Source organism: Anopheles arabiensis, chromosome X (assembly GCF_016920715.1).
Source record: "Anopheles arabiensis isolate DONGOLA chromosome X, AaraD3, whole genome shotgun sequence".
Taxonomy (NCBI): domain Eukaryota; kingdom Metazoa; phylum Arthropoda; class Insecta; order Diptera; family Culicidae; genus Anopheles; species Anopheles arabiensis.
Window position 1 is genome coordinate 15,386,325 of NC_053519.1, and position 12,137 is coordinate 15,398,461.

General features: G+C 45.4%; 2 protein-coding genes across 2 annotated transcripts; one reads left to right on the forward strand and one right to left on the reverse strand.

Annotated features, from left to right (window-relative positions):
* Positions 1-1,213: 1,213 nt before the first annotated feature.
* LOC120906143 lies at positions 1,214-3,225 on the reverse strand. The gene is made up of 4 exons (XM_040317616.1): positions 3,013-3,225; positions 1,967-2,922; positions 1,672-1,900; positions 1,214-1,602 (listed from the first exon to the last, which is right to left on the reverse strand). Exons 1-4 carry the CDS (start codon positions 3,043-3,045, stop codon positions 1,453-1,455), a joined length of 1,368 nt encoding a protein of 455 aa, XP_040173550.1. The 5' UTR covers positions 3,046-3,225; the 3' UTR covers positions 1,214-1,452.
* A 2,402-nt stretch (positions 3,226-5,627) lies between these two features.
* On the forward strand, positions 5,628-12,043 carry LOC120906141 (kinesin-associated protein 3). Its single transcript, XM_040317615.1, has 8 exons — positions 5,628-5,862; positions 6,416-6,533; positions 6,672-7,062; positions 8,635-10,031; positions 10,101-10,266; positions 10,352-10,695; positions 10,773-11,011; positions 11,089-12,043. The coding sequence occupies exons 1-8, from the start codon at positions 5,720-5,722 to the stop codon at positions 11,126-11,128; spliced, it is 2,838 nt and encodes a 945-aa protein (XP_040173549.1). The 5' UTR covers positions 5,628-5,719; the 3' UTR covers positions 11,129-12,043.
* The last annotated feature ends 94 nt before the right edge of the window (positions 12,044-12,137 follow it).

Below are 12,137 nucleotides of genomic sequence, written 5' to 3' on the forward strand. Positions count from 1 at the left end.
ATGGATTTGACATTACTTGGACGATTATCCATGCAAATCGATTAACCGGCAACAATCCGGTCCCGAGCTGCCCGGATAATCGACGTTCTACTGTAGTAACAAAATACGTTTGAATCAGTCAAATTTACACGATTTGCGCATTGCGAATTCGCGTATGTTGTTGTTTGCATAGTTTAAAGAGGCTTTGGCTCCAATAAAGTTCTTTCGCCTCTAGAATTCGCGTATATCGAGTCTCTCGTACTGCAGATAATTGCTGTACATTTTTTATTTCAATTATTACACCAGTCGGTCGCGTGGATGACCAAAGAACAGTCAAAATGTTGGTTGGGAAATATAAGGCGAGTAACGCTTCTCCATTGTAACGTGAGCTGATCTTCATTTCCACAGAGAAGAAGAAGAGATGCTGCATGATCGCGTATGTCGAACGGTTCTTCGAACAGAAGCGAGAACACCAATCGAGCTTTGTTACAAACGAACGCCTTGTCCCTCTTCAACGGCGAAACGAAATTTAAGAGGGGAGGTGAAAAAAATGCAAAAAAAACAAAGCATCCAGTTCCATTCTCCCAACGCATTGATACAAGAGCAGGATGTTTCCACGATAAAAAATTACAGTCTCATCATTTTGATTAAATTGTTTAAACTGGGGGTCTCCAAACTACGGCTCGCGGGACGCTTGCGGTCCCAACCCATTCTAAAAGCAGCGTCAAAATGACCCTCAACTACGTTGATTGTGAAGCAATGCGACCCGCGAACTGAAACGTTTGGAGACCCCTGGTTTAAACAATTGGCATACCATGTTTTCTTATTTTTGTACAAGTTAATGTTTGAACGAGGAGGAAAACAATAGTTAAAACGAAAAATTAGACATTGCATGATGATTGTGAAGCAAGCATCAATAGATAATATGAGTTCAACAGCATCGACAAACATGTACCGACGTGTTTTTAGAATAGAAAGAAATAAGAAATAGAAAGACGAAAAATCTGCCCGAGTTTCATTTAGACAAACCAGTAAAAACTCCTATTGCGTGCCCGAAAAAAAAGCTGTGAAGAATCTGAAAATGTGAAAATATGCTCTTACAGTTGAGTTTATAAAATGACAAAAAAAAAAAAATTAAAAAATGTATCAATAATGCACCTTTTTTGCTCGTAATCCGCGTATATTTCTTTCGGGAAATCATGCAAAGAATTACACCATACATTATCGTTTCCTTACTTGCTATTGAATTTTTATTCATATTTTTATTTTTTTTTTTAAAGCAAAAAGCATTGTTGAAAGCAGTTAAGCGGGTTAAAGGGTAATGTAGCAAGCAAGCAAGCAAAACGGCCGCACTGCCGTATTTATTAAATATGACAATGATGTATAAAATATGATTATAAAAATGACAATAGGAAATTTATAAAACAAATGTAAATGTTAAGGAACTATGATCAGATCACATATGGTGGCTTATTACCAATCTCTGGCAATGTATTCAAGGACCTCCCCTTCCTGCTTCTTGATAAGTATTAAGGCCTCTTGGCGAGTTGTAAATTTGTACCGCTTCATGAAAATACGTATAATCCATTCCATCAGCAGGGTGGAAGTAAAAAATTCAGTATACTGCAAAATTGAGACGTAAGTGAGGTTATAATTTTGGTCAAGTTTTTTTTTTCACAGCAGTACCATTACCTTTCCATTCAGTTCAATTGGCACAAATTCATTTTCCAGTACTTGCATCATGGCCATCTTCTGATCCTCATTAAACAAGTGAGCAACGTCTGTATAGTAGACCAGCTCTTTATTCGCCATCCACTGCTCTTCTAGTTCATCCTTGTGCTTCAGAAATATTTCGTGCAGCTCCTGCCTGTAACCGGCAAATGTGGCTAAGATTTCCGATTCAGGCATGTCGGTGCAATCGCTGCAAACGAGTAAAAACAATGTAGAAAACTGATCGATCAACAATTTAGATATATTCAGTACTTACAGCACTTTAGGTTTTTCTTGTTTCTTTTCATCCTGATCGTTGTTTGTGGCTATCTTAGCCTTGTGGCTTTTCGTTTTGCTCGGCCCTGCCAATGCATCCTGCTTACGTTTGTCTGCCATTTTCTGCCCTGCCATTTTATACGCCTGCTCGTCCGGGGTTTCCGTGAAAAAACCTTGCTCCTGCGGTTTACTGCTCCTTGGTGGCAGTTCCCGTGTAAAAGTAGTAGACGAATTCTCACTGTCCGTACTACTAACAGCATCGAGCGAAAAGGTTGGGCCGCTTGGTGAGTTTTGGCGTGTTGGAAATTTACAGAGAACTTTCATTGTGTAAGAGTCGGGTGCGGATGAAGGACCGGGTTGGGAGCTATCGGCTGACGGTTTGTAAGTTCTTTTGATAAGGGGTGGATGGACGGTCGGAGCATCGGGCACGTGCTTTTTAACTGGCTTCGGATCGTTTCCTTCCACTCCGGTAGCGTCTGTCGGAGCGCCTGATTTAAGAGCCGCGATCTGCGCCTTCATTCTTTTGTTCTCATCTAACAGTTGATGAATAAAGGCGTCGCGATCCTCAATCTTCTTCACAAAAGTACGCCCTTGATCTCTAATTTCAACATAAAAGCAGCAGTGGTGTAAATTTCTCTCCTCCTCATGAAACAAAATGTTCAATCTGTTGCGATACGCACAATCCCGGAAGTTAACCCTCATTTCCAGGTAGGGACGCTCGACACATTTCAAGAAATAATCCTTATCCTTTTCATACGTCGGATCAAGATTTTCACCAATCAAAGCCAAATTTTGGTCAAATATTTCACGAAGCTTCGGGTAGACGAACGAATGCCATATTTCGCTCGAGAGAAACTTGTTGCGCTCCGCAAATCCAAACCCCACCGGGGTGCCGCTATACGGTGGATCTTCCACCGGCTTCACGACGATATTCACCAAAACGTACCTGTCGCCAAACTGGGATAAACGAATTCGCCAAACACCGGGCACAAAATATTATACGGGCGTAATTTTTCAGAAATTGAGCAAAATAAATAAATTAAATACCTTCAGCTTCTCCACCAATTGCGAAACAGCCATTTTTGATGCGATTGACACCCAAGCGTTCAGACGATCATTTGAGCTTTTTCTAAAGTATCACCTTCTTCTTACTCCTTAGCGTACAGTGGGATTTTGTATGTCGTATATAGTTGATGGTTTAAAGTCATATTTAAAATTTATACCGTTTTCTTAACGCTTTCGACCACTCTAAACAGGTAACGTTTGTTTAATGTGAATGTTGTGGTTATAATTGTAATGACATATTTATGGCTTTAGACCAGATAACATGCTAACCCAAGGAACATATTAGATACAGGTCTATGTAACCCTTAACCGGCGTTCGAGCATCCAAGTTATCGAGTCGAGTCGCTTCTCTTCGGAGGTTGCTTACAGACTGAGTTTATTCTACGAAAATATCTATTACATATGTGGTTCACGCATACTTATAATTAAACCTAACACTATCAACGCAATACTACTTAGATATGTATCTAATAACCTATACAAATACTTACTTACTTATCCGGCGCTTTGCGGTCTTGGCCTGCCTCAGGAGTGTCCGAAACCGCTCACGGTCTCGCGCCTTCGTCTGCCAGTCCTTTATCCCGGCCTTAATGGCGGACGCCTCCACGCCATCTTGCCACCTCAATTTGGGCCTACCACGCTTCCTCTGTCGTTGTGGACGGCCTAAAAAGACTTTACGGGCTATACAAATACAACCTATACAAATACTAATAAGATATTTACAGTGTGGTAACTTCCATAAAGAAAGACATCCAACTCAAACAAACGTATGTGACGTACACTAGATCATCAATTATCCAGGCAACTTGGGACTGGATCATGGTGTATGTATTTAGCAGGATGATTTTTATCGCTTCGGTTCTGATATCTGTTAATAGCTGCACACCAATTTCTATTTACAAACAAAACCTACCTAACTATCACTGCAAATGTTCACCATGATTGAATTGCTGTCAAATGTATGCGTACGGTTAAATCGCCCACCGATTAATCCATCCCCGGATAATCGACATTCTACTGTATATGGAGGTGCACCGTAAGACAGTTCAAACAAACAAGGCAAACATCGTCTCCTGACAAAGTTCATACATTTGTCACGTTCGATGTCTTTTTTCATTGGTGCCAGAGGGTCTATTGAGGGAACGGTCTGAGACTCACTGCAAGCAATTTTGCCAATTTTTTAATTGATATTTGGTAATAACAGTATCTACAATGAAGCCACAACATCGTATGCGAGATTCATTTTTGAAAGGAATTAGTACTAACAAAAAATGTGATAAATACGCTTTCAATCCAAAACATTCAGATTATAGTTTCTTAAATCATTTATAAAACCACGTTGTTTTGTGATATTCCAAATGCAGTATTTATTTATTATTGAAACTTAAAATAAGCACCTAGAATCCTGTTCAGGTTTAGCCGGTCTCATGGTACAGTCGTGAACTCGTACGACTTAACAACATGCCCGTCATGGGTTCAAGCCCCAAATAGATCGTGCCGCCATACGTAGGACTGACTATCCTGCTATGGGGGGTAATCCAAAATAGTCACTGAAAGCCAACCCCACAAGTGGGTACAGGCAGGCCTTGACCAACAAAGGTTGTTGATCCAAAAAGAAGAAGAAGAAGAAAATCCTGTTCTATTATGAAAAATCTGACGACACTAGAATAGTTCCGTTGCATTTTGGGGGAATTACTGCAGGAAGAATTTGTCTTGTCTTGATTCAATAAAAAAAAATATACTAGAATAGAACAACATAAGCACAATCTGAACCAGAAATACGCGGTTTATATATGTTTGCGTGGCATATTCGTAACCAGAATTTGAGGGAGCAAGCCAGAAAGAGGAGGAGCGAGACATAACGGACGTCAGAGCAAATGTCAGATGAATTCCAATGTCATGAGCGAGATGAAACGAAAATTGCCAAACAGTCATGCGATTAAACGTACGATGAATAAATGCATTTTCACATTGATAAAGCAATTAGAAATTGATGTGTTGTATAAAATGGATAACGTGAGTCACGACAGACACCACCAACTGTTTTGCTTTTTTTATGCTCCAGTCGTTTACAGTGTGCTAACCGGAGTGGTTTTAGGAGCACGTGAGCTTGAGTCGTTAGACCGTGTTTAGGAGTCGTTTAGTGGCGTTTGTGGCACTTGGGTAGTATGATGATCGCATAGCGTAGGAAGCTCAGTCGAATTCATTTTAGCTAGTAATATGGATACTGTTGCAAATATCGTCTGTAAAGCCACAGCTCGGTGCTTTTTGGACCTGCAAGTTATAGTGGCGTGATAAACCGCAGTTGTCAATTTTTGCACATCCATTTCTCAGCTTCTATTGCGATATTTCTAAAAGTCCATGTGTCGCTCTGTAAGCTGATAAGTTTTTTCTTTTCGATTGCTAGCACGTTTTGAAAAGCGAATAACACCAACAGCAATGAAAAGATTAAAGAAAACTATATTCCAGTGTTGTTGAAAAAAAACCTTATTTGTTATTATCCCTGCATCCGTGTAGACAGGCCTTCAGCACGCTCCCCTCCATCAGCAAGCCAGTGACAGCGAGCGGTTGAACCGTGCCGCACCGGTTATTCGGCCCTGCGAGCGAGCAAAACACCCCGGTTGAACCGTCGCTCGGTGCTGGGCACAGTGCAAAACCCTCGGCAGGAAAAGTGATAGTTTTGCGTTGTATGCTGTTGGCCAGCTTTTTGCACCTGCTAGCGGGATTGGCGTTGTGTTTCTTTACCGTACACTACATCTACTACATCGTAACAGCACTGTATCGGTTTTCCGGCGCTCAGATGCAATCGGAGGATGCGAAATACATTAAAAAGTGAGTAAGGCAAGGGGGGTGACACACGCAGACAGGCGCGCGCGCGGGGTAAACTAAAAAACCTTCGCAAGGCACCCACCCTCATTTGAAGAAAGGCACGGCAACGAAGTGATTGCACCCCATCCGTTTCGAAAGGGGGGGTTTGGTGGTTTATCGATTTTTTTTGTGCTGTCCGCCTGCCACCCCTCTCCAGTTGCCCAGGTCGTAGGACTTGTCGTTAGAGCTGCAGGAGAGCAACACAGCACCCGACGGTTGGGCAATTTGGCAATGATTCGTTTGCAGCTTTTTGGTGGCCTCGGGGTTGGATGAAAACCGCGTAATTGCAAGAACAAACCGTCTAATATTGTGCCAGTTTCACAATGAGGCGAAAAAGCACACGTATCGTGGGGAAGCTTTCCCGATGGTTCCGAATCGATCGATAAATGAGAAAGAAAAAAGGGTATAAAGCAACTCCTATCAACCAGCTGGCAGCGACCGTGTTTGGTGTTGACTCTATAATTTACCCGTTTTTTCACCCCCTCCCCTCCATCCTCCCCCTCTACTATCAAACCAGACGATGGAAGGGAGGAACTGTCGAACCGCATCCCACGGAAAAGGCACTCATTGTGAACTACAAGCTAGAAGCGGCCGTCTTCGGTGACCCTGGCGATCCCATGTTGGAGGATAAAAAGGTACGTCTGTACTTCCACAAGCACACCAACACAGAGGAAGTGTGCAAATAAAAAAAGGTGTCATTTCGCCACGGTAGCTTGTTGTGTATCGTGGAATAACTTTTAAAAGTAATCGATTTGCATCTTTTCGCTTTACAGGACTGCCAGCGGATCATTCGGCTCAAGTCGCTCAACTCGAAGACCGATCCGGCCGTGCTCGCGCGTGAGGTGGTGGACAAGTGCGACCTGATCCACAAATCGCAACTGTGCGACATTGAGCAGATCATCTACTACCTGAAGAACCGGAAGGTTGTGGAGACGCCGGTGGTCGGGGCGGCCGGCGGCCACCACAGCCACCACCAACAGCGGTCCGTTTCGCGCATCTCGGACAAAGCGAGCGCGCTGGTCGACACGGAGAAGGCGTCGATCCGCAACGTGGACGACTACATCGAGCTGCTGTACGAGGATTTGGCGGAGAAGGTGAAGGGCTCGCGGCTGATACTGCAGCTCGCCCGCGATCCGGACAATCTGGAAGAGCTGGAGAAGAATGGTAATGGACTGAAAGGGGGTAATGAAACAGATGAAGCATGATAAAATTAAACATTTGGTATGCGTGTGTCTCGACGACGCATGATAATTGCGATCCTTGGATTGGATCAACCGTTGAGCATAAAATTGCTCTAAGTCTTTTGCTCTTTCAGTTAAAAAAAAATCAAAATAGTGAAAAAGCTCCCATTTGCTCCATAGAAACGCTCGTGGGCTAAACATAAACCATGCTTAATTTATCTGTCAAAAATGTTCCTCAGCTTTCCATCATTTTGCTCTAGACGCGTCGACCTGTATGCTTTCATAGATCTTGGTTTTTGTGTCGATGACCGACTGGCATGAGTGGATTGGACAGATCACGTAGACAATTTCAAGCTCTGCTACTTGATGGGCTCCTATGAAAACTAGTAAACTGCTTTTCAAAGCAATGTATCTTTGTTTCCTTAGCAATTTTAAACTCGACATCGACACAATACGATTGCAAGAATAGAATTATATTCAATCCACTAGTGTTTGCGGAGTTTAGAGGCAACGCTTGTAAACTTTTGAAACAGTTGACTCTTTCCCAGTGCTTTAAAATGTCATGACCATCACGAGATGTTCATCGACGAAAACGCTGAACATATCTGTAGTTACTTGATGCTCATTGCTGATACTCAATGACACGCGGAAAAAGACATGCGAGTGCTTGAGTCAACCGCGATTCTCTGACTTACAAGCTAAGTCATGCCACACAAAATGTCACCAAGCATTTAATGGTTGCAACAACTGACAACTGAGCTTCTCCCCTGATCATCACAGTAGAGCTCCTGACGCTGACATAATTTTGTTTCAGCCGGAATTTGTCATGACTATTTCAGGGGCAGGTCTGGTGGTACAGTCGTCAACTCGTACGACTTAACAACATGCCCGTCATGGGTACAAGTACTGAATAGACCGTGTCCCCATACGTAGGATTGATTATCCTGCTATGGTAACAAAAAGTCACTGAAAGCCAAGCCCACTTCTTTCGTGGGTACAGGCAGGCCTTGACCGGCAGCGGTTGTTGTGCCAAAAGAAGAAGATTTCAGTGACATTTTGCTTAAATGATCACAGTAAAAAAAAGCCATGACTTAATGACTGACCAAGCGATGGTCGCAAAAAATGTCATCAAGCATGTAATCGCCCCAACTGTTTGAATCTCACCTCTGATCATCATAGTAGAGCTCGTGAAGTTGACATTATTTTGTTTCAGCCGGAATTTGTCATGACTATGTCAGTAACTATTTCAGAGCTTAAATGATCACAGTAAAAAAAAGGTCATGACATAGTGACTGACCAAGCGTTGGTTGCAAAAATGTCACGAAGCATGCATTCATCACACCAATCGTTTTGCGTATCACCTCTGATTATCACAATTGAGTACGTGATGCTGACATGGATTTTGTTTCAGTCAGATTTTCTTATGGCATCGACAGTGATATTTTGCAGCACTGATATCTACCCTTAAGCATTAACCTGTACCATTGTACCGACTGCTCCCTTTTTCACAACCCATTTTGTTTCCTGTGCTCTCTTTTTCGCTCACCCACCCCAGAAGCGGTACTGAGTGCGCTTTCGCGCGTGCTGCGCGAAGACTGGCGCCGGTCGCTCGACCTGTCGACCAACATCATCTACATCTTTTTCTGCTTCTCGACCTACACCAACTTCCACTCGGTGATAGTGAACTACAAGATCGGGTCGCTGTGCATGGACGTGATCGACTACGAGCTGCGCCGGTACGATCAGATGAAGCACGACATTGACGCGCGCAAAAGCATGTCCGCGAGCAGCTGTAGCACGGGCAGCGGCAAGGAGCGGGACCTGGACGGGGGCGTCGCGGGCGGCAGCAAGAGCAGCACCGAGCAGCTGGACACGATCATCGACCAGGAGAAGCCGAAGGAGATGGAGCCGCCGCGGCGGCGCATCCCGGAGCTGAAGCAGCGGCCCAAGTCGGGCAACTGGAGCGGCAGCCTGATCGGGAGCGGCATCAGCCTCAACAGCCCGCTGACGAAGGCCCACTCGATGAACAACAGCTACCACGAGCAGCTGACGAACGAGGCCAGCCCGACGAGCCAGGGCGGCGCGGTCGCCGGTTTCGTCAGCCCCATCACCAGCTCCAACTCGACCGAGTCGATGAATGCCGGCGGCGGCGGCAGTGGTTCGCACACGCCCGGCTCGGATACCACGGTGGCGGTGTGCGAAAAGCCGGACCCGCGCAAGTTGAAGGACGATTACGACAAAATCAACAAGCAGTTCAAGCTGTTCGTCCGCAAGCAGGAGCAGCTGCTGCGGGTCGCCTTCTACCTGCTGCTGAACATTGCGGAAAACGTGAAGCTCGAGGAGAAGATGCGCAAGAAGAACATCGTCAAGATGCTGCTGACCGCGCTCGAGCGGCAAAACTTTGACCTGCTGGTGCTGGTCGTCACCTTCCTGAAGAAGCTCTCGATCGTGCTCGACAACAAGGAGGAAATGTACGAGCTGAACATCGTCGAGAAGCTGCCGCGGCTGCTCCAGTCCCAGAAGGATCTAGTGCAGATGACGCTCAAGCTGCTGTTCAACCTGTCGTTCGATGCGCGGCTGCGGGCGAAGATGATACGCGTCGGGCTGCTGCCGAAGCTGGTCACGTTCCTGAGCGACGACAAGCACCACGGCATCGTGACGAAGATCCTGTACCACATGAGCCTGGACGACAAGGTGAAGTCGATGTTCACGTACACCGACTGCGTACCGGTCGTGGTGGACATGCTGCTGCTGAACCTGAACCAAAAGTCCGACCCGGACCTGATTGCGCTCGGTATCAATCTCGCGCTGAACCGGCGCAACGCGGCCATGATGATCGAGAACAACCGGCTGCACAGCCTGATGTCGCGCGCGTTCAAGTGCCAGGACACGCTGATCATGAAGATGATACGCAACATCTCGCTGCACGACACGCTGCGGCCCCACTTTGTGGTAGGTATTGCATTCGGCGTCCTTTAAGATCCGGAAGAATGAAATGAATATATTACTCGCACTCAATAGGACTTTGTGGGCGATCTGGCCAAAATTCTAACCGAGTGCGACGAGGAAGAGTTCTCCGTCGAGTGTCTCGGCATACTGGGCAACTTGGCACTGGCCGATCTCGATTATTCCCAAATCATTCACAACTTTAACCTTGTACCGCTGATACGAAACATGCTTGTACCAGGTACCATGCCGCTATTATTGCCCTGTCTTGTTGGTTTTGAGCGTTGCTAATAAACGTTTGCTTTTACTCGTGTGCTGCTGGCTAGGTAAATACAAGGACGATCTGGTATTAGAGATGGTCGTGTTCATTGGCACGTGCGCACTGGACGAATCATGCGCTATGCTGCTGTGCAAAGCGGACGTGATTCTGTCCCTGATCGAGCTGCTGAAGGCGAAGCAGGAGGACGACGAGATGGTGCTGCAGATCGTGTTCGTGTTTCAGCAGGTGCTGCGCCACGAAAGCACCCGCTGCTACATGATCAAGGACACGGAGTCGCCTGCCTACCTGATCGATCTGATGCACGACAAGAACGAGGAGATACGGCGCGTGTGCGACGTCTGTCTGGACATTATCGCCATCACCGACACGGAATGGGCATCGCGGATAACGGTACGTCGCGTCGGACACCACCCTGGCACGTTTGCATTGTTTTTGTGGCACGTGTTTTTTATTTGTTTGTTTTGCAGCTGGAAAAGTTCCGCAACCACAACAGCCAGTGGCTCAGCATGGTGGATTCGCAGGAAAACGCGGACGACATTCAAACGTACGGACCGATCGAGGACGACGAGGCCGACCTGCCCACCTATCTGACCTCCGAGTATCTCGATCAGCTGTACCTGCTCGGTGGGGACGGGGCGGACGAGAACGACTGCAACAAGCACCGGTCCGGCTCGTCCATGTCTAACTACAGCCGTCCGGTCAGCCGGTAAGTGCCGATCGACAAGTAATTTTGGGGGACGATGCAATTAAGCACAAACAAATGTGTTCTACCACCATTCACAGCTACAGCCGCGATCTAGAGGATATGGAAATTATTCACTAAATCGTTCTGCCAGCGAGGGTTCTGCACAGAAGAGTAAGTATAGTGGGCCACGAAACAAAACGGATTGATCCCTGTGTGCACGTGACCCCACGCGCGTGAAGGGTTCTCGAATGATGTAAAGGTGTTTTTCGCGCAGCGTTACTAATTTTCAGTCTAATACTCACGTTGACCCACTTCCCCCGCCCCATGCTGCTGTAGCAAAGATGTGTATTATTACTACTAGTTTTCTTTTTGTTATTAAAAAAACAATGCAAGCAAATCACCTTATAAACTTAGGTCGTGGGGGAAGGTGGTGTAATAGGGTTAAGCAGTAGGCCTGGTTGTGGCTGTCGCTAGACTGTCTCTGTGGTGCTTTAGTTTTTTTTTATTTTTAAATAGTCATTTTCATCCATGTGCCTAGCAGTACCTTTATCCGTGACTGAAATAGAGAAGCGTAGGATGATGGGGGACGGTACGCGCTGGTACAGTCGTCAACTCGGCTTGCGGGGTACTGAATAAGTCTCGAGGGCCAGTATAGGCCGGCATGATCGCGTAGCTCGTTAGAAGACGAAGAAGCATGATAAAGGATGCGGCTAAAGAAGCTTAACTAGAGTCTATTAGATGTATTGCTTTTTTGTTTTAATTTAAGTCAAACCCGCGACCAATCTTACCGGTCCGGTTGGTGTGATTATTGTTTTTTTTAACAGCAATGTACCGATAGTATTATGTTCTCTGCTCTTTGGTTTTGCCTAGCAATTAACGTGTGTGTGATGATTGTTTTCCCCTCTTCGCCCGAACTTGGTTTTCAAAAACGCAACAATTACCCGTGTGTACGGGGTGGGGAGGATAGATTAAAAAAAGTCTGCTTTTTCAAAGAAATAAAAATATTTAAAATTAAATAAAACCACTTTCGTCGGTATAAAGCGCAAACCTCTACCACGTGGCCTGTTTCTACTTTCTATTTTTTTTTTGAAAGAATTGTTTGGTAAACTTGTTTCTTCAACACGAGAAAATTAAATCAAAGCGGTTA